This window comes from Coregonus lavaretus (genome assembly GCF_964263955.1).
Source record: "Coregonus lavaretus genome assembly, chromosome: 10".
NCBI lineage: Eukaryota > Metazoa > Chordata > Actinopteri > Salmoniformes > Salmonidae > Coregonus > Coregonus lavaretus.
This window is the reverse complement of record NC_139997.1, coordinates 42843334-42866502: the sequence shown is the minus strand read 5'-3', so window position 1 is coordinate 42866502 and position 23169 is coordinate 42843334. Positions and strand designations below refer to the sequence as shown.

Genomic DNA, 23169 nt, shown 5'->3' with positions numbered 1-23169 from the left:
GGCTGTAACGTAACAAAATGTGGAAAAAGTCAAGGGGTCTGAATACTTTCCGAATGCACATAACATCTCATTTACATTCTTTACATATAATAAAATAAAATAGAAATTCTTACAATACAGTCATCAGTGGATATTAAAGGAAACAAAAACATTTTTTAAAAATGCTCACATACTCTCATGTGGCTGACATACAGTATGAACAAAAGCTATCACTTCAAGGTTTTCTTAATACTCTTTGAACACATTATGCAAACAAACAAAAAGGCAGACAAAAGTTCAGGTTTGTCAAGAGAACGTACATATATTTTTCATGGCTTATGACAGAGGACATGATCACATCCCTATCATATTAGTGTTGCAGTTCATTTGGATCAGTCTGTTTCTCATCCTTAACATTCAATAATATTGATCTTAAATGAAAGAAAAGCATTTATTACTCATTTTTTATTGTTATGACTAATCCTTAATAAGACAAATATTTATCCTTTAATGTCACCAAAGCAACCTAAATATCTCGAGCATACACAAAAAGGCATCTAAATAGAGAATCCAATGGGTAGGTTAAACGTATACTCAGACTTCCCATCGTGTCCTATATTTGTCCTTACAGAGCTAAAACACACAGAAGACCTCTGAGCTCCCCTGTTCTGAGAGTCTGAGGTCAGTCCTTATATACCATCTATGGATCAGCCATGCAATGTGCTCCCATAGGTTGACATCTACACTGGAGGGAATATATACAAAGCTTGAGAGGATCTGCAGAGAATGGGAGAAACTCCCCAAATACAGGTGTGCCAAGCTTGTAACGTCATACCCAAGATGACTCGAGGCTGTAATCGCTGCCAAAGGTGCTTCAACAAAGTACTGAGTAAAGGGTCTGAATACTTATGTTAATGTGATATTTCCATTTTTTATTTTTAATAAATTGTCAATTTCTAAAAACCTGTTTTCGCTTTGTCATAAATGGGTATTGTGTGTAGATTGATGAGGGGGAAAAAATATTTAATCAATTTTAGAATAATGCTGTGACGTAACAAGGGAAATAGTGAAGGGGTCTGAATACTTTCCGAATGTACTGTATGGGTGCAAACAGCAAAACTGAAAAGACACGAGTGAGAAATAAGTGGATGAGATGTGTAGTGACAGTCACTATTGAAATGGGAGGAAAAAGATTTGAGTTTATGTACAGTCATATCTATAGCCACAACCCACAAGATTTCTTGAAAGTATTCTTGAGGCCTCCAGAAGCAAAGCCTCAAAGCATGGCACAATATTACAACGTGTGCATTAAAAATAAATTATAACACAAGGAAGCTCTGTTAGTATAAGGCAACCAATGTCTGACACTTACAGTAAGTAGTGGAGTACATAGTGTGTAGAGTAAGGAGTAACAATTATAGGAGCGAGGGAAATCACACTTACACAAAAAACAAACAAAAATGTAGTTATCAATGTGTAAAACAAAAAAACAAAATTGTACATACTCAGTTATGTTTTTATGAGTCAAAAGTTAGTGACAGAGCAACTGAAGCAAAGCATTAGCCAAACCCATTATTGTCTGGTCAAATTGCTGTCCAAAACAGATCAGAGAGAGGGAGGAGGAGGATAACTATAGCCTGGCGATACAGATTTGGAAACACTGCTGCATCAGTGACCACCGTTGTAAGAACAGAGGCTAAAAAGGAATCTCTACCTCACAGATAAAGTATATTATACACACTTAGAAAAATATAATAATTTCATAAAAAGTATAACTTATTTTGAACCAACTGCATTCAAAAGCAAAAAGGGAAACTCTAGTCAGTCAACTATGGGATAAAGTATTTTAGAAGATGTCGCATTCATATGCAGTGAAGTGTTCATATGACTTACACATACCGCAAGGAGGAAACTCCAACACATACTTTCAGTCTGTCTCTTTCAGACAAACATTGTCTGTGGGTAAGCAACACTTTCCATATTACAATCTTTGCATAACAAAATGCCTTCTGAAGACTGAATGTGTCAGGCTTCTTAGCTCTCCTATAGTGTTGTCAGACACACTGCTCATGAACAAGAGTATTATAAAACCCACCCGAGGGCAGTCATGAGTTACAAAAATGTAAATAAAAAAAAAGGTGGGTGTTAGATGAACAGTGTGTGGTACTGACAGAAGTTGGTGTCATGTCAGTGTCATGTCTATCGCAACGATACTAACGTTCCATCTGCACTTAGACCCAATTGATTAGGAGACAAAAGTTGGCAGATGTTATCAGTGTGCAGGGACAAGGGGGTAGCCATCAGTAGCTCTGTCACTCTGCTTAGACGTAACAAAAATAAACACTAAACATGCTTAGAGAATGGAGTAAAGGGAAAAATGTATAATACTTGACACATTTGTGTAAAAACGTATACAAAAGAAAAACGTGGTTAAACAGATTAAACATTTTTTGGTTACCTGAACATTACAAAAGGATGGTACAATCAGCTTCAGGTCCATTTCCACACAATAGATCTGAAGAGGAACACCATAAAACACATGATTCTTCTCGCTTTGGCATCACAAAGTTTACATATTCCTTGACTCCAACATACAGTACCCTCAACTTGGTATACAGTTGGAGTGCAGTAAGAGATAGCCTACGCTTTCTTTGAGATTTGAGAGGTTTCGTTAAAACTCGAGCCATGCTCTAAAAGTATGCTATCTCCATTTCAGATCTGAGGAGCTGAACTACACGTTTTACTGCAATTTGCAATACACATACAAATAAAAAATATAGCTATAAAATAAAGATAATGCACTTTCTGATTTACCAGCTCCATCAGATGGAAGAGGGGATGCTAAGCTATTTAGAACAAATGGTATTATAACAAATGTACTGTACAAACTATAGATTTTAATGCCCCAAAAGATTAGCATTTTATTTGCAGAATATTATATTGGTAGCTAGCAAGTCTCAGTTCTTCCACCTCTGACACTCAGACATCCACCATGATGCATATTATACAGACTTCTCATGCCATTTTGTTTCTCAATAATTTCTTTAAAATCTATTTTTAAATGAAAACCAACATGAGTGCCACAAGCTAATGGCATGAGTTCAACAACATTCACAATTCAATTGCACATCTTCCATTTCTATCTTCACAAATAATATACTATATTTGTTCTGCAAAACAAATAGCAGAGACAATGTTACAGAACAGTACTGTTTTCCTAAGCATAATTAGTGTTGGTAAACTAGACCAAGTTTAACCAACTATTGCTGTCATTCAAACCTCTATCCAAGAGTCAAGCAGTTTCCTCTTAATAACTGACAGATTAAACAAACAAGGGAAGGAAAACATGGCCTACTTGTCCAACCAAGGATGAAGTGAAGGAAGTGAAAAGCATGGAGCAGCTGTGGGCAGTGCTAGGCTTACTGATACCCCAACCCCACAGGCAGCCCACACTGCCCATGCCTCTGACATCACATCTAAAAGAGATGACAGGTGTTGAGAGGGAAGCAGGTTATACCATAACACCTCAGGGTGGAGGAGTGAGGAGTGCCATGGCTGGCATGGTGGGTTGGGCCTGGGGGAGGAGTGGAGTGGGTTAGTTGGTTGGCACCTCTCAGGGCGTCTGGGACCCAGACCTCTTGAAGCTGCCCAGCAGGCTCTGAACCCCCTTCTTGACACTGGAGCCCACACGACGTGCCACGGAGTCGGCCGGCGGCCCTGGCAGGCAGGAGCTGGTACTGGGGGGCCTGGCGTCAAGACACTTTTGGTAGCGCAGCTGTCAAAAGTCACACAACATTAGCACTAAATCTGAATAGAGAAATATACTTGGACTCAAAATATTTGGTGCAACAAGGCTGTGTATGTTTACTATCGGCACGTAGTAAAACGGTCCAATCCCTGCAAACTCCTCCCATTTAGAAGAACCACTCACCTAATGTTTCTGAAAAAGTTGCCATATGAAATAGAAACCATTTGCATTTTTAGGAGTGCTCACTGCCGATTCATTGACAATACATGGAAGTGACTACAATAATTATGCAAGGAGGAATGATAGCCTACCAAGTGAACGTTGTCTCCTTGCACAATGCGCATCTCTCTGTCCATCTGGCTTATCAATATCCTCTGTTTCAGTGTCAATTTATTTTTCCACTTGTCTGTGCTTCCAGCCTTGGTACCGTAGCTAGTTAGCCAACTTTGTTTTTGGCATTTTTAAGCCAACTACACAACCAAGCATTAGACTAGCATGAGCGTAGGAAAGCAAAATCACTTCATCTAAATACACCATGCAGGACTTGAATGACATTTCTGTACAGTCTCTTATAGGGATGTCTAGCAAAAGATCATAAAATAGCGGAACACTTCTCCCCTGTGTGCATAGAGCTGTCACAAACTCACTGACATGGGTAACTTTGCGGGGCAGCACCAGCTGATACAATGTTGAAAGTTTGCTAGTGACAGTGTGAACTCAATACAGACAGGCGGAGTAGAGAGATTATGTGATTGAAAGACAACCTGAACCAACCTCTGTGCATAGCCAATGTGATTTATAGAGGACATTTATTTTCATCAGGATATTTTCTGCTGGACAATGTGCATTTGTATCAGCCAAAAGCTGTCAATTGCTGGCTGACAGAAACATTGCACTCACCATGCAGGCGGCCTGCACAGCCTCACTGAGGCTGGCAGCGTTGGGCTCACACCAGAACATGTGGCAGATGAAGTCCCCGTGGCCCTCGGCCATGATGAAGGCAAAAGTGTGGATGTCCTTCCCCACGCCCATGAAGGACAGGAACCGCACGCGGCACTCAAACAGAACTTCCTCTGTCTGCAGGGAGCACAACAGAACACCTTGGGTCAGACTATTCCCATAGCAATTTAAACAACCTCAGACCTTCAAATTGGAAAGACATTTAAAAAACTTATTTTTGAGATTGTGCGTGTACGTGTGTGTGTGCTCACCTCAGCTGTGACTATTGTAAGTGTGGCTGAAGCCACATTCACAGTAACTGGCGTCCACTCATCCTTCTCTTTGGAATTCATTGCTGTGTCTAGGGCTACGTTGACTAGGTCCATACCTGGATAGGACATACACAACCACTCAGGTTAGCTGCACATCTGAGTACACTCAATACCTGAGAATGTCAGGAAAAGGGAAGGAATTACAGGAATTGTGTTAGTTCATACTTCACAGAAAACCAAGAGTTAGCTAATAGCTCAATATCCCTAACGAGAATAGCTCATAGCAGTCGAGACTTCACACAGTAAGAAATCAGTATCACAATATGTTGGAGAAATTAGTAGAAGAATACATGCAATACTTTGAGAGACATTCAATAAGTGAACCCCAACTTAGTGGAAATTCAGCATTAATTGAAATGCAGTACCAACATACGGGAGGACAAATGGAAGGTTAAATACAGGCAGTGACTGAGAAACACACACAAGTTTACCTGAAATGTAATTCAATACACCACAATATACACCATCACAACAGCTAGGAAAGAGAAGAAAAAGCATTCCTTACCAAAGCGTTCCTTACCTACGGGTTTAGCCACCGGCACGGTACCCAGGTAACGTACCTGGAAGCACTGGACTAGCTCATTCTTTGGTGCAGGGAATTCTGAAGGGAGAGGAGAGACAGAAAACCACTGTGACCTGCTAAAACCATACAAAGGACCTGAAGGTGCCCATAGATCCATTTGGTTTCAGATTATTCAGTAAGTATATAGTCATACTAGGCTCTGGGAGTATCCAGATTGTCATACCGACTTGTGCCATACTGGGATATTTGTAATACCGGCACTGAACACAAGGGGCGCTGTTTTCAAACCCCACTGATACTCAGTAATCCGAAGGTTAGCAATGCTAACAAGTACATGTAAAATCCCATAGAGAATGGTAACTAAATGCTAAGAAAGCACACCGCAAACATTTTATAGCGTCTGACCTAAACTATACCAGTAACTCAAAAATGCTACTCTAAAAAAATGCTACTTTATTCTGTGCGCTTCACGCACAGAATAAATATTAGACAGCAAGGCTCTTGATCCAGGAGGAGATTTTCTGCTATTACCAAGCGAATGCTTGAATTTGGAAGAAGCTAACCACTTATCTACATAGCTAACTAGCTACTAAATTAGCAAACCAAATGCACGACTGCAGAGCATTTAGCACATTTTAGACAGTTAACTTAATAGGTATAAGATATCTAGCTGGCAAACATTTAGCCTATTCCCCCACAGGAGACTGAAAAGATTCGGCATGGGTCCTCAGATCCTCAAAAAGTTCTACAGCTGCACCATCGAGACTTCCTGACTGGTTGCATCACCGCCTGGTATGGCAACTGCTCGGCCTCCGACCGCAAGGCACTACAGAGGGTAGTGCGTACGGCCCAGTACATCACTGGGGCCAAGCTTCCTGCCATCCAGGACCTCTACCAGGTGGTGTCAGAGGAAGCCCCTAAAAATTGTCAAAGACTCCAGCCACCCTAGTCATAGACTGTTCTCTCTGCTACCGCACAGCAAGCGGTATCGGAGCGCCAAGTCTAGGTACAAAAGGGTTCTTAACAGCTTCTACCCCCAAGCCATAAGACTCCTGAACAGCTAATCATGGCTACCCGGACTATTTGCATTGTCCCCCCCACCCCCTCTTTTACGCTGCTGCTACTCAGTTTATTATCTATACATAGTCACTTTAACTCTACCCACATATACATATTACCTCAACTAACTGGTGCCCCTGCACATTAACTCTGTACCAGTACCCCCTGTATACAGCCTCCCTACTGTTATTTTATTTAACTGCTGCTCTTTAATTATTTTTATTTTTTACTTAACACTTTTTTTTCTTAAAACTGCATTGTTGGTTAAGGGCTTGTAAGTAAGCATTTCACTGTAAGGTCTACACCTGTTGCATGTGGCAAATACAATTTGATTTGATTTTAATTGAATTCCATAATGTAATTAGACCACCTGGCACATGCTGCACAACAGTCATTGACTCACAAGGCTCCAGTCTCTCGTTGTTCTGTGCTTGTAAACAAACACCACGTGACATGTGACAGGGGACTAACTCACAAATACCCCGGTATACGGTACATACAGTGCCTTGGGAAAGTATTCAGCCTTATTCTAAAATAAGTTAAATAAAACAATTTCCTCAGCAATCTACACACAATACTCCATAATGACAAAGCGAAAACAGGTTTAGAAATTTTTGAAAATGTATTTAAAAAATAACCTTATTTACATAAGTATTCAGAACCTTTGCTATGAGACATGAAATTGAGCTCAGGTGCATCCTGTTTCCATTGATCATTCTTGAGATGTTTCTACAACTTGATTGGAGTCCACCTGTGGTAAATTCAATTGATTGGACATGATTTGGAAAGGCACACAACTGTCTATATAAAGGTCCCACAGTTGACAGTGCATGTCAGAGCAAAAACCAAGCCATGAGGGCGAAGGAATTGTCCGTAGAGCTCCGAGACTGGATTGTGTAGAGGCACAGATCTGGGGAAGGGTACCAAAACATTTCTGCAGCATTGAAGGTCCCCAAGAACACAGTGGCCTCCAGCATTCTTAAAATGGAAGAAGTTTGGAACCACCAAGACTCTTCCTAGAGCTGACCACCCGGCCAAACTGCGCAATCGGGGGAGAAGGGCCTTGGTCAGGGAGGTGACCAAGAACCCGATGATCACTCTGACAGAACTCTAGAGTTCCTCTGTGGAGATGGGAGAACCTTCCAGAAGGACAACCATCTCTGCAGCACTCCACCAATTAGGCCTTTATGATAGAGTGCCCAGACGGAAGCCACTCCTCAGTAAAAGGCACATGACAGCCCACTTGGAGTTTGCGAAAAGGCACCTAAAGGACTCTCAGACCATGAGAAACAAGAATCTCTGGTCTGATGAAACCAAGATTGAACTCTTTGGCCTGAATGCCAAGCGTCACATTTGGAGGAAACCTGGCACCATCCCTACGGTGAAGCATGGTGGTGGCAGCATCATGCTGTGGTGATATTTTTCAGAAGTAGGGACTGGGAGACTAGTCAGGATCGAGGCAAAGATTAATGGAGTAAAGTACAGAGAGATCAGGACAACGACCCTAAACACACAGCCAAGACAACGCAGAAGTGGCTTCGGGACAAGTCTCTGAATGTCCTAGAGTGGCCCAGCCAGAGCCAGGACTTGAACCCGATTTAACATCTCTGGAGAGACCTGAAAATAGCTGTGCAGCAACACTCCCCATCCAACCTGACAGAGCTTGAGAGGATCTGCAGAGAAGAATGGGAGAAACTCCCCAAATGTAGGTGTGCCAAGTTTGTAGCGTCATACCCAAGAAGACTCGAGGCTGTAATCGCTGCCAAAAGGTGCTTCAAGAAAGTACTGAGTAAAGGGTCTTAATACTTATGTACATTTGATATTTCTGTTTCTTATTTTTAATAAATTAGCAAAAAAAACTAAAAACCAGTTTTTGCTTTGTCATTATGGGGTATTGTGTGTAGATTGATGAGGGGGAAAAAACAATTTAATCAATTTTAGAATAAGGCTGTAACCTTACAAAATGTGGAAAAAGTCAAGGGGTCTGAATACTTCCTAAGGCACTGTATGATATACCGCCAAGCCTAAGTCATACAGTAAGTGCCAGTGTTTTACCCTGGAAAGGAATGTCCACCAGTTTAGAGGGGTCTATGTTGAGTCTGTTCAGAGAGGACTTGGATGATTTCCTCTGGGCCATTATCTACAGAAAAGGAATGACAGGAAAGACCGATTCAACATAAAAAAAAAAAAAGACAAACAACCCCTGAACCACAGTCTCGAAGTTATGTAAAAAAAAGGGAGATTTCACTCAGGCTCAATCTGAAGACCACAGTATGGTGCAGTGCACCAAAGCAGATGGGCTTACCTTAGAGCAGATGTCATGCATGCTCGTGGCAATGTTCTTAGCAGGTGTGTCACATCTGAACACATGGCACTTCAGAACATGAGTCAGTTTGTCTCTCGCGACATAGGCAAAGTCCCTAAAGTTAGCACAAACACACACAAACAAAGAGGTGTCACTAGAGAAAGAGGCTGTTATAAAGGCTGATCATGACAAATGAGGCTGATGAAATGGACAATGCTGAAATAAATTTAGATAATATCAGGATCTACTCAAGAGAACTATCAACCTAATAGTGTAAGCTTTCACGAATACAACAATGAACAAATGTACTAACAATTAGGACTGAGAACACTTACTGTAGTCACAATATTATTAATAGCTAAAAGTCTACATTATTCTAGTCTATATGTAAAACTTACAAAGTGAAACTGATCAGAAAGTTATGGGTGTGAGTGAGAAACGTTGAACATTATGGGATGGGGGTGTGGAATCAATATGCTAACTATGACAACCACGACTATGATCTATTCTACGTGACATGACGGAAGATGGTGGATACGACAATAACAATACACTACCTCTCCCTGTGTGCCGAAGCGCAGCCGGTTAGAGAGAAAACCCCAAATCAATCAATTCAACAGAAAAAGCAGGGTTCACAAAGTAAGGCAACAGGAGTTTAAATTAAAAGCCAGATAAATAAAACCAAAATAAGAAACATTGCCTATAGCAAACTGGCACAAACAGATATTTCTAGTTTTCAAATATGAAGAAAATATAAAGAAATTTATACTTAAAATATAAAACGCAACATGCAACAATTTCAAAGATTGCACTGAGTTACAGTTCATATAAGGAAATCAGGCAATTGAAATAAATTCATTAGGCCCTAATCTATGGATTTCACATGACTGGGAATACAGATATGCATCTGTTGGTCACAGATACCTTTAAAAAAAAGGTAGGGGCGTTGATCAGAAAACAAGTCAATATCCGGTGTGACCACCATTTGCTTCATGCAGCGCAACACATCTCCTTCGCATAGAGTTAAATCAGGCTGTTGATTGTGGCCTGTGGAATGTTTTCCCACTCCTCTTCAATGGCTGTGCAATGTTGCTGGATGTTGGCGGAACTGGAACACGCTGTCGTACACGTTGATCCAGAACATCCCAAACATGCTCAATGGGTGACATGTCTGGTGAGTATGCAGGCCATGGAAGAACTGGGACATTTAACAGCTTCAAGGAATTGTGTACAGATCCTTGCGACATGGGGCCATGTATTATCATGCTGAAACATGAGGTGATGGCAGCGGATGAATGGCACGACAATGGGCCTCAGGATCTCTTTACGGTATTTTACATTTTAAGTCATTTAGCAGACGCTCTTATCCAGAGCGACTTACAGTTAGTGAATACATATTTTTTATTTTTTTATACTTCCCCGTGGGAATCGAACCCACAACCCTGGCATTGCAAACGCCATGCTCTATCAACTGAGCTACATCCCTGCCGGCCATTCCCTCCCCTACACTGGACGACGCTGGGCCAATTGTGCGCCGCCCATGAGTCTCCCGGTCGCGGCCGGCTGCGACAGAGCCTGGATTCGAACCAGGATCTAGTGGCACAGTTAGCACTGCGATGCAGTGCCTTAGACCACTGCGCCACTCAGGATTATCTCTGTGCATTCAAATTGCCATCGACTAAATGCAATTGTGTTCGTTGTCCGTAGCTTATGCCTGCTCATAACATAACCCCACCACCACGGGGCACTCTGTTCACAACGTAAACATCAGCAAACCGCTCGCCCACACAACGCCATACACGTGGTCTGCGGTTGTGAGGCCGGTTGGACGTACAGCTAAATTCTCTAAAACGACCTTGGAGGCAGCTTATGGTAGAGAAATGAACATTCAATTCTATGGCAACAGCTCTGGTGGACATTCCTGCAGTCAGCATGCAAATTGCACGTGACAAAACTGCACAACCCCAGCACAAGGTGCACCTGTGTAATGTTCATGCCATTTAATCAGCTTCTTGATATGCCACATCTGTCAGGTGGATGTATTATTTTGGCAAAGGAGAAATGCTCACAAACAGGGACGTAAACAAATTTATGAACAACATTTGAGAGAAATCAGCTTTTAGTGCGCATGGAACGTTTTTGGGATCTTTTATTTCAGCTCATGAAACATGGGACTTTACGTTGCGTTTATATTTTGTTCAGTGTAGTTAGAGTAGCAGGGGACTGACCTGCCGTTGTCCCGGCCCACTCCCCACACTCGGATGCTGACGATAGGCTGGGTGTGCAGCAGAGTCTGGCCCAACGGATCAATCAGGTTCAATGTCTCATTCTCCAGAACAAGGAGCATGTCTTTTCCCTGTATGGAAACACATTACATAACATTCCTCTTAACATTGTTCTACCAACACTATCCAGGTAATATTCCCACACACACACGTCATTCAGTCATATTCCCACACACAAGCCATTCTCTGACCTCTCCCCAGATCCCAGCCGTGTCATGCAGGTTGTGTTTGTGGTAGGAGAGCTGTCTGATGCAGTTGTTGACAGCTACGCTGCTCTTCCCTGGAGCCATCTCCTCCTCTGATATCTCCACCCAGCCCAGAGACCGCACCGCAAAAACCTATTGAGAGACACAAGGAGACAGAGAGTGATTAAGAGCATGTTGAGTGTTGAAAGAGAGAAAAATGTGTGTGGGATGGGAGTGGAATGATTGGTTATGTCTATTTGTCTGAGTGAGAGTACATACCTTAGCGTCCAGGTCATTGATGAGTGAATGCATCTTCTCCTTTCCTTCAGACTGTGAACAGCTGGACGTGAAAGGAATCAGACAATACAAGCATATAATAAGACACTCTACTTGGGGGAGGGGGAGGGGGAGGGGGGGGGGGGGGGGCGGACAACTCACCTGAGATTGATAGAGGCATAACGCAATGTGGCTCCTTCAAAATCCTTCAGGGTCTGATCAGCCATCGCATCTTCCTCCTGAAGACATAACAACAACAGTAAGAAGACACATTTCTACATTTGAGATAGAAAATAAGCAGTTGACACCTAAACATTGAAAATCTCTTTGAAAAAAGGTTTGCAAACTGCATTGATGTTAGGCTTGTTTCAAGTACATTTGGCACTCACCTTCCAGAACTCCTCGTCATTAAACCTGTTGGGGCGGGACTGGGTGAGACTACTCCACGTCAACTGAAAATATAAAAAGGAGACAAGGTTCAATTAAAAGTAGGAAACTAAATCAGTTAGCACTAGCAGTGGGTGCTTAAATGGAAATACAGTGACTGTGCACCCTAATTGACACAGGCAGGCCAAAACCTAAAAGAACTGTGTGTCCACATACGTGGAAGGAAGCTAAAGTAATTCCACTACCTAAAAATAGTAAAGCACCCTTTGCTGGCTCTAACAGCCGCCCAATCAGTTTGCTGCATGTTCTTAGCAAACTGATGGAGAAATTTGTGTTTGAACAAATACAATGCTATTTTTCAAAGAACAAGTTAATGACTGACTTTCAGCATGCATTAGGAAAGGGCACTCAACTTGTACTGCACTGACTGAGATGACTGATGATTGGCTAAAATAAATGTAATATTAGATACTGTAGTTGGAGCTAGGGCTGTGGCGGTCGTTACATTTTGTCAGCTGGTGATTGTCATGCAAAAGACTGCCGGTCTCACGATAATTGACCGTTAATTAACATAAACACGTTTAGCATCTCCAGGACTCCACGCATACAAGCCACATACAAGCCGCTGATGCGCGCCTTTGAATCTAATAAAAAAGTATAATAAGTCAATTTAATATACACAATCACAATAAATCCATTATTTATTTTAGGCAGGTCTAAATAAACATAATGATATGAAGAAAATGTATTTCAGAAGAACAGAATATGATTTGGCCTACTCTGTGTTATCTAGCCATGTACCATGTCATAGGCTAGTTCATTTACCAGACAATATATGCTTAAGTCCTGTGCCATTATTTTATATAACATTATAGTAAGAAGAATATAATTGAACTTCGCTGAATAAAATATAATTAATATTTTTCCCATTCTGGAGCGAAGTGGCTATGTTGAACGTAAAAGTGATCATTTGAAACAGGTTCTATATGTTAGATTTAGAGTTATTTGGCTACTTTAGTTGTGAATGATACAAACCTTAGAATGACTTGGAAATCAAAACATATATGTGCTGCATGATGCGACTATAGGATATTGATGATTTGAGAAAGTCGCAGAAAAAGCTTGCGCTTTGTTCCTTGCTTCAGGCTGCACACACCATTCTTGCATCAAGTGATCATATTTTCACCCATCAGACTATTCTCAATTTAATCGTGTCTTTACTAATATGTAAAATTAGTTTAGATTTAGAAACCAAGTGAAATCGGTTCGGGAACATTTGGTTCAAAGCATTCTCTTAGACCTAAACCTCAACTGGAGTTGTGCATAAAGGGTGTGACCATTGAACAAGTTGAAGAAACTGAACTCCTAGGAGTAACATTGCATGGTCAGTTATCATGGTCAAGTGATATTGACAAAGTTGTTGTGAAGATGAGGAGAGGTATGTCTGTTATAAAAAGATAATATGCGTTTTTGACACAAAGATCAACTGTACTAGTTTGTTCAGGCTCTGATCTTGTCCCATCTTGATTACTTTCCGGTAATAAGGTCGGGTGCAGCAATGAAAGACCTAGCAAAACATTTTATTTATTTTATTTTAAAATGTAATATCTTATGTTGTTCTTGTCTATAACTGTTCTGTACTTTGTCATGTATTTGTACGTTTTATGTGGACACCAGTAAGAGTAGCTGCTGCATGTGCAGTAGCTAATGGGGATCCTAATAAACTAAACTTTCTTTGCCCTCTAGCTCTCACCTGTGGCTCCTCACTGGGTGTGATGGCAGGGGAGGTACTGGAGGGTCTCTCTGGGGCTTCTCCCTCCTCTAGGGGAGAAGGGGGCTCCCACTGGGTGGTGCCTGTGGGGATGTGCCAGTAGTAGGTACCGGACTCGTCTCTGACCCGCATCCACCCTGCAGGCAGGTCTGTGTCAGTCTCAAATGCACTGCGATCCCAGTAAGACTCTTTACAACAAGGAGAAACAAGTGAGATAAATGTAAAGAGATAACTAGGAAATAAGAGATGACAAATGTTCCACAAACCTGGAAAACAATTTGATTGTGTCCCAATTCCTGTTTATGGCTAAAGCAAAGCACAAGTCTTATACACAACCCTGCACTCAAAGCCCATCCATTGTTAAGACATCTTGCTGCCCCTGTTACCTGGGTCACCATCTGGCGTGCTGTTGGCTGTGCTGCCCTGAGACAGTGACATACAGCTGGAGTCCTCATCACTGGGTGCAGCATTTCTGCCATGAAACAGCAGGCAGGTTTCCTTGACTTCTCTACTGTCATCTCGCCGAGACTCACTGCTACTTTGCGCCTCAGACGAGTCAGTGTCCCTCTCTCCACCTGTTGGAAGAAGTAGAGGCTCTTCCTCATCCCCATCCTCCTCTTTCTCCTCCTTCCCATGAGGGGCCTCGGAGGTTTCGATCAGCAGAGGCTCATTCAGGTCAGAGCACAGGGACCTCAGGGTCTTAGAAGATGGGTTCTGCTCACTGTCCTCTTCCTGCTGGTCCACCACTAAAGAGTTCTGGTTGGGGTTTCCTTCTGGGCTCTCGTTGTGATTCAGATCTTGGTCAGAATTTCTATTCTGGTCCTGCTGCCTCTCTGCCACCTTGCGCAGTTGATTCTGATCCTCCTTGAGCCACTTGGCATTGGTCCCTGTGCCGTGCTGGCCCTGCTCGTTCTCCTGGTTCCGGACCCTCTCCTCCTCTCGCTGCTGACTGGACTCATCCTCATCGATGTCATTGCCGACCTTGGTGCCATTCAGCAGGTCCAGAGGAGTGGATGTGGCATAGTTGTGCCGCTTCTTGGTGGAGGAGATGCCTTTGGCCTTCTTGCTCAGGTCAGAATCAAGCAGAGCACTATGTGGGGAGCGGAGGTCAAGGGTCAGTGAGGACGGCAGACATGTGTTCTCATTGGCCAGATCGGAGGTCTTCTCCAAAGACATGGCAGAGAGCTGAGAACCACTGTTGGGATGTGGGGGAAACAGGAAATCAAACAGAGGTAGGCCTAAAGGTGTTTGTTTACCACAACATGCACACATGTATGGAGAACTCCATTTATCAGTGTTTAAATGGTCTGCATTAGATAGATCTTATTTGAGCCTCATCTGATTACAAAAATATAGCAGGCATATGATTGCAAACCGTTAGCTAGCTACTGGCAACGACTGTCATGCAGTGATTTCAGCTCCTACCACAAGGAATCCAAGGATACATGCAACACAAACTGTAGGCTAGTTAGGTAAAGGCCCACTGCATATTAGCTAGATGCTACTATGCAATGAAAATGACGGACAGAGGATAGCACATCTAACTAGTTCAACAGAAGAACATACAGTATCCTGGAATGTAGCTAGCTGACGTTAGCTAACTTAGCCAGCTAACGTTAGTTTGCTAGCTAGCTAAAGGGGGGAGGGGGGGAGGCTATCAATATTTATATCTAATCACGTGTGGCACACATTTATAGCTATCTATCTAGCTTTAGAACTAGATGATGTATCATAGCTTATACGCCGTCAAAATGAATCGAGTTGGCAAGCTAGCTAATGTTTGTTAGCTAGTTGACTCGTAACACCATCATTCTCCCATTATAAACACACCCGTGTGTGCCAGCGACGCTCTCTAAATAACTTAAATGACATGGTAAATTACCCTAAATTGTATTTTCCTCTTTAGTTTTCCTCCCACCTTTATTTCAGTGGTAAATAGATCTTCTTCGTGTAGCTTTCCGGCAGACGCGACGCTGTGTTGCGTATTGCTGCCTTTCGCAGGTCGGAATGCGGATTGCACATTTTGGTCACCAAAAAAAAGGGGAATGTAAAAACGTATATTACACCACCATCTAACCCTGCATTTATACACTATCCCCCAAAACCCACCACTTCATCCTACTACTTTGGCCCTAAACCAGCTTTGATCAGCATGAAAATTCAAGTATGATGCTACTTGAGCCTGATGAGCCTTACATTAAATATATGTATTTTATAATCCCCACGTTAAAGACATTGTATGAGCCCAAACCCAAAAAAAGCCCAAAGGATTGTGCCATCATCTCTTTATTTAATTTTTTACCAAAATCAAATCAAATGGTATTTGTCACATACACGTGTTTAGCAGATGTTATTGCAGGTGTAGCGAAATGCTTGTGCTTCTAGCTCCGACAGTGCAACACAAAGCCTAAAATAGGCTACCATACATTATGCAAGACAGAAAAACAAAAACGCCCATAGATGTAGCTATGCTCTCTTGGGTAAGTAAATGAAACAAGCTCCACAGTAAGCTAATCTTTTTGTGTGGACTGAATAGAGAGTACCACAGTATGAGCCATAAAACCTAGCGTTCAAACAGGAAATGGTTCCAATCGTTTTTCCACCATTAATTTTTCCCATAGGTGATTTTAGAAGCTTAAAATAAGGGTGGTGTTTCGTGTAGGCTTACCCTGGTGTGACGCTTTGATAACCTTCTAAATCTCTCAATATATTCGCCTGTATTTACCCCCCCCATTTATCATAATAAATGAAACGCTAATTAGCTGCTAATGTGGCTATCATAAAGAACTACAAATGCCATGATGATCTGGACGAGACTGCTGAATCGAGGCAAAGGTAAAAATCTCTGGATTAAGGATCTAATGTTAGCTAAATGTAGCAATGAATACATTGGCTACATTTCTTTAAATTGACAATTCTGTCAACTGTCTTGTGCAAGTTTGAAATTGACACAATACCTGTTAGCAAATGTGTCAGCTAGAGATGACTTGCAGGGATTTGTAGTTTTGCATGATGTCTACTTTGATGCTAATTAGCATTTTCAAATCTGAGAGCAAATAGAGCCAAAGATATTGATAAGTCACCTTGTCCGAAAGAGATTTACATGGTTATCAAAATGTCACGCCAGGGTAAGCCTACACGAAACACAGCCCTTATTTTAAGGGTATCTAAAATCCCCTATCGGACAAATGAATGGTGGAAAAAAGATTGGAATCATTTCCCTGTTTTGACCGCTAGGTTTTATGGGTATTATGACACCTCCACTGTGGGTGCTCTATTAATGTATTGTATTATACTGTATTATATGGACTGGAATTACACACCTCTTTCAAACCATGAACCTGGGAGTGAACATGTGTTGCTGGTGCAGGACATGCAGCCTACAAAGTTACAATTAGGCTATAGGCTGACGCATGCATACCTTTCAAAATATTTCCCCTAATGTTGTGAATGTGCGTATTTGCATACCTGCTATTTCTCTATTGTTGCTTCATTATGTCCTCGCATTCAACAGTTAAATTAAATGTTTCGTTGTCCTGATCTTCATTGTAATGACATGCTTGAATAATATAGGACTAGAATAAGATGCATTAAGATTGAATGGTTACGGGCCTGAACAAATAACTGCTATAGCCTACCGCCATCCCGCATTCTCTCTTCTTTCAAACTCCCCAGCCGTGAGTTCTATTGGCTGCTGTAGTTAACATTCAGCAAACAAGAGCTTGCATCCCTCTTCCAATAGCCTATTAGTATAAGAAATGCAGAAATTCTTCAAGCAAGCTATTGTAGTCTAGCTTTTCCTGGGACTCCAAGAGCTAAGGAGCATTTTTTAAGGAGAGAAGCCAGCAGAGCACATGGTGTGTATTGTGCAAGAGACAGAGGCTATAAGTTAGAAGCTTATTTATAGCCCATAATGCATTAGCTAAATATAAGGCTAATAACTGAATGTAATTTATTACCTGAAATTATTACCTGAAAGAGGTAGGCTAGGATATAAATTATATACATTTTGAACAGGATTATCTATTTTGGATGCAATTTGAATGGAATTGATGGAGAGAGAGGAAGACTATGACAGAGTGCTCTCGTGCACACTGATTTAAAGCAACAATATTCAAGTGATATGCTGTTTTAAAACTATACAGCTGAAATAAATAAAACAGCATCTTTACAATAAAAAATAGGTTGAACCCCGAAAGCCAGATGGTGATGTGTAAATTAGACGCGCATTTAGTCCTTATTTTACTATAGCATATGCTGTAGCAAATGTAGGGACCACAATGGAAATAAGTCCCCGACTTTATTGTGCAATCCCGGTCACTTTTACAATTATTTGCTAATACTGTATATGTATTTTATTTTACTGCCAAATAAAATCAATCAATCATTCCAAACTGTCCAGTGGCATTTTGATAAATGGAAAGAGACATCTGTTACAAAACACCAAAAAGTTGAATGACATTTGGAGATTGTCAAGCCAAGCCTTCGATACTGTGTAAGCCTAAGGTAGGGAGGGCTGTGTTTTCAATTTGTTGAGATAGTCAATTTATTGTGGTGTTGAAAATGCAAACCATTATATTGAAGACCCGAAGTCGGTATGTGTTGTTTATTGTTTGTGTGGTACATTGGCACAGAAACCTGTTGGTGGAAAATTTGTTGCATATAATTTATATAATAATAAATATGGCATCAAAATGTTGAAAATCTGATTCCCCCCTAGCTGATCATTGTCTGCAACTGGCTCTGATCATGAAGTAATGAAACAGGCAGGGAGAGTGAGCTCGTCTGTGGTGGTCAGCGAACCCTCAACCTTCTGGCCCGTAGTCCTGAGTGGCACCGACTGTGCCACAAAAGCATGCTGAAGTGGCAAAGTCGATATCCACGTTTATAAACACAGGGTCACTACAGTTATTGTTATTTGTGGTCGTAAACATTATTTTGAGTTAATTATATGAGGGGGGAGGGTGTTCCATTTATTTTACAGTACAAGGGGAGGGTCATGTGAGAATATTGTTTAAGTTCGGGAGGGGGGGACATTTTTTTTTATGACACCTTGAGTTTTTATGTCCCTTAGCAAGAGCAATTTCTCAAGCAGTAATTCTGCTAGGACTGTCTGAGAGTGGTGTGAGTGGGGAGGGGAAAACTGAAAACTAGCTGTTATTGGCAGAGAGGTTTGGAACTCTCTTTTTCTTATTGGTCTATTAACTAATTTACCTCCTGGTGATGTCACCAGGCAGGCCAAAACTCAATCCCACCAAAACAGGCTGAAATTTCAGGAGGTCTTTTCAATTAGCTTTTACACTAAAAAGGCATTATCATATTTTTCACAATGTTATTCCAACCTCATAGTGTGGAAAATCAAATTTTTGACTGCACTGGCCCTTTAAGAATTTAACCACTTGCTTTCATTTCAAGTTCATAAATCTTAGTAACCCTAATCCTTGCATGACCCACTGGACAAAACTCAATCTCCAAAACCCAGAGTCCTGGCCTACTCTACACATAAATTGCTCCCTAGCTTCCTATTTGATTTAAAGTGCATCAAAATGACTAACATTAACACTACGGAACAATTGTAGGCTATTTAATGAAATGTACAGCTTTTCAAACACACACAATGCAAATGTTGCATTGGAACCAAATCCTGTGAACTAGTCATGTTAATGTTCTTATTATTTGTACCTGAGGGGATCTGTAGCCTATTTGGATGCATTATTCACTGAGTGTGCAAGACATATTTCCATGACATAGACTGACCAGGTAAATCCAGGTGAAAGCTATGATCCATAATGAACAGCCAAGTTAAATTATGCTCTGGTCACAACGTCTGGGTGACTCCAAGACAGTCCTCCTCACCATGTGGTCTCCTTTGTGGCTTCTGCGACGGCTCCTCATGCGAGTCAGGTCTTGGGCCAGTTCAAACTCTGCCAGCTTCACCTCTCTGGGGAAATGGTTCACCACAATGTTCCTCAGGGCTAGGTCACAGTGCACCACCTGGAGTATGAACAATGGTGCTGATGGGGACTGTAGTCAAATATGTACAGTATGTGTGGTGACCACATGCAACAGTAAACCTCTGACGATGAGGGTTGGAGGGCATTACTCTGTGATTGGTAAATGTATTATTGTGAGGAGAACAGTGCATTGTCTTTTTGGTATTGACTATGAATGTTAGTAGTAAGCTTGGTGGATTTGTCCTTACCCTCTTTGGTCATCTTGCAGGTGACAATGGAGTGGCCCTTGTTGGTGCCACGTGTCATTGTAGCCTTGTAGTACACCCCTTCCCTCCCTGCTTTGATGAGTTGCTGTATGCCCAGCCCTGACGTGTTGAAGCAGGAACCCTGGGAAATTAAGTCCACACTGTTACAACATTCCACAGCTAAATATGATAATGTTTTTTTACACTGTAGCTTTTTCTTCACAGTGAGTTTACTGTTTGCCGTGGTCTCCAGAGAGACCTGGAAGCTGACTTGGTTGTCTGCCTGTGCAGGGGAGTGGCCGAGCTAGTGTTCTGATACTCCTGTCCCAGAGTGACAGAGACAAGCTCTAGTGGGCTTCTAGTCTCACGCACCAGACACTTCCTCAAGGTTAGGGGACTTCTGGCTGGGGGGTTGGATGGAGGAGCTCTGCCCAATAGACCCTCAACACCCCGCAGCTCTCGAATGGTGTGAATCAAAGTGCGATACCTGGATAGGGTATGAAGAAAGTTAGTGTTATACTGTATGTTACTGCATCCAGTATGGAATAAACACATCTGTTGCCGATACTGTATTAAGGAAAGGTACAAATGTTTGATATGTTAACAAGTAGTTGAGCTATAAACTTATTTAATTGTCCACAGAATGGCCAGTAAAATGACAATGGTAACAGTAAACCCAGAAATACTGATTTACCCGAGAACATCATCCCCACAGTGAAGCATGGTGGTGGCAGCATCATGCTGTGTGGATATTTTTCATCGGCAGGGATGGGAAACTGGTCAGAATTGAAGGAATGATGAATGGTGCTAAATACAGGGAAATTCTTGAGGGAAACCTGTTTCTGTCTTCCAGAGATTTGAGACTGGGACGGAGGTTCACCTTCCAGCAGGACAATGACCCTAAGCATACTGCTAAAGCAACACTTGAGTGGTTTAAGGGGAAACATTTAAATGAATTGGAATGGCCTAGTCAAAACCCAGACCTCAATCCAATTGAGAATATGTGGTATGACTTAAAGATTGCTGTACACCAGCGGAACCCATCCAACTTGAAGGATCTGTAGCAGTTTTGCCTTGAAGAATGGGCAAAAATCCCAGTGGCTAGATGTGCCAAGCTTATAGAGACATACGCCAAGAGACTTGCAGCTGTAATTGCTGCTTTTATCTCAAGGCCATCAGACTGTTAAATAGCCATCGCTAGCCGGCTACATTTTACATTTACATTTTAGTCATTTAGCAGACGCTCTTAACCAGAGCGACTTACAGGAGCAATTAGGGTTAAGTGCCTTGCTCAAGGGCACATTAACGTCATTTAGCAGACGCTCTTAGCCAGAGCGACTCACAAATTGGTGCGTTCACCCTATAGCCAGTGGGATAACCACTTTACAATTTGGGGGGGGGGGGGGTTAGAAGGAATACTTTATCCTATCCCAGGTATTCCTTAAAGAGGTGGGGTTTCAAATGTCTCCGGAAGGTGGTGAGTGACTCCGCTGTCCTGGCGTCGTGAGGGAGCTTGTTCCACCATTGGGGTGCCAGAGCAGCGAACAGTTTTGACTGGGCTGAGCGGGAGCTATGCTTCCGCAGAGGAAGGGGAGCCAGCAGGCCAGAGGTGGATGAACGCAATGTCCTCGTTTGGGTGTAGGGACTGATCAGAGCCTGAAGGTACAGAGGTGCCGTTCCCCTCACTGCTCCATAGGCAAGCACCATGGTCTTGTAGCGGATGCGAGCTTCAACTGGAAGCCAGTGGAGTGTGCGGAGGAGGGGGGTGACGTGAGAGAACTTGGGAAGGTTGAACACCAGACGGGCTGCGGCATTCTGGATGAGTTGTAGGGGTTTAATGGCACAGGCAGGGAGCCCAGCCAACAGCGAGTTGCAGTAGTCCAGACGGGAGATGACAAGTGCCTGGACCAGGACCTGCGCCGCTTCCTGTGTAAGGCAGGGTCGCACTCTCCGAATGTTGTAGAGCATGAACCTGCAGGAGCGGGTCACCGCCTTGATGTTGGCGGAGAACGACAGGGTGTTGTCCAGGGTCACGCCTAGGCTCTTCGCACTCTGGGAGGAGGACACAGCGGAGTTGTCAACCGTGATGGCGAGATCATGGAACGGGCAGTCCTTCCCCGGGAGGAAGAGCAGCTCCGTCTTGCCAGGGTTCAGCTTGAGGTGGTGATCCGTCATCCATACTGATATGTCTGCCAGACATGCAGAGATGCGATTCGCCACCTGAACCTACTCAACCCTGAACCTTAGAGGCTGCTGCCCTATATACATAGACATGGAATCACTGGCCACTTTAATAATGGAACACTAGTCACTTTAATAATGTTTACATACTGCTTTACTCATCTCATATGTATATACTGTATTCTATTCTACTGTATTTTAGTCAATGCCACTCCGACATTGCTCGTCCTAATATTTATATATTTCTTAATTCCATTCTTTTACTTTTAGATTTGTGTATTGTTGTGAATTGTTAGATACTACTGCACTAGGAACACAAGCGTTTTGCTACACCCGCAATAACATCTGCTAAATATTTGTATGTGACCAATAAAATGTGATTTCAAGTTGGCATAGAGCTATAATTACTTTTTAAGAGTTATGTTAAAGCTGATGTAGAAAGAGAGGAAATCTCACCCATAGAGCCCATGCAGATAGATATTCAAACACCTCCTGTACAAATTCATGTTAAATATTTTTCTATACGTACGTTCTTCACCTCACTTCCTGTAGTTCCTCACTCACAGGAAGGAGGTGCTTAGTCTTCAGCACTACTGTCTTGCTGGAACAATTTAGCTTTCAAGTCATCCTACATTCATGCACTAGTATGAGCTTTTGGGTGACAATGGCAGTTGTCACACTTTATGACAGGCCACTTACTGTTTCAAATTAAACATTAAGAGTGAAAGCTGGAAATATGACCGTAATATATATATTTTTTTTTACAAACATGTTCCATAAGTCATCTCTCTGTGGTTATCAAGTGTGTGTGTCAGAGGGCTATGAGGTGGGAGGCATTTCCCTGCAGTGCTCTGATGTTTACGTTCACCAACACTTACAGGTCTGAGCAGATTGACGTAACCCACAGTGCTGGGCTGTAAGGGGGATGACATGGTATCTATATTGTGGTTTCCTTTGAGGGAATGCTTCTTCTACAACAGTTCTTTGAGCTTTGCTTATC

At 42.2% G+C, this 23169-nt stretch overlaps 1 protein-coding gene across 2 annotated transcripts; it reads right to left on the bottom strand.

Moving 5' to 3' along the window:
• Nucleotides 1-2857: 2857 nt before the first annotated feature.
• Nucleotides 2858-15798, bottom strand: LOC311136262 (amyloid beta precursor protein binding family B member 1-like). Of its 2 annotated transcripts, none has more exons than XM_084170393.1 (14): nt 15672-15761; nt 14176-14984; nt 13772-13977; nt 12021-12083; nt 11794-11870; nt 11635-11695; nt 11362-11508; nt 11114-11241; nt 8886-9000; nt 8636-8720; nt 5519-5599; nt 4939-5054; nt 4628-4804; nt 2858-3754 (listed from the first exon to the last, which is right to left on the bottom strand). In XM_084170393.1, the coding sequence occupies exons 2-14, from the start codon at nt 14963-14965 to the stop codon at nt 3593-3595; spliced, it is 2208 nt and encodes a 735-aa protein (XP_084026519.1). In that variant the 5' UTR covers nt 14966-14984; nt 15672-15761; the 3' UTR covers nt 2858-3592. The 2 variants fall into 2 exon arrangements, with proteins under 2 accessions (XP_084026519.1, XP_084026518.1); XM_084170392.1 differs by having other exon boundaries at nt 2872-3754; nt 5504-5599; nt 15672-15798.
• Between the last annotated feature and the right edge of the window lie 7371 nt (nt 15799-23169).

Bases quoted from the DNA above. Each gene is read 5' to 3' on its own strand.
- LOC311136262 (XM_084170392.1), bottom strand. From the start codon at position 14,965: ATGTCTTTGGAGAAGACCTCCGATCTGGCCAATGAGAACACATGTCTG. The intron at 11,696-11,793 runs GTGAGTTGTCCG...TTTCACGTCCAG, and splicing joins TATGCCTCTATCAATCTCAG to CTGTTCACAGTCTGAAGGAA. The intron at 11,242-11,361 runs GTCAGAGAATGG...GTTTCCATACAG, and splicing joins CGGCTGGGATCTGGGGAGAG to GGAAAAGACATGCTCCTTGT.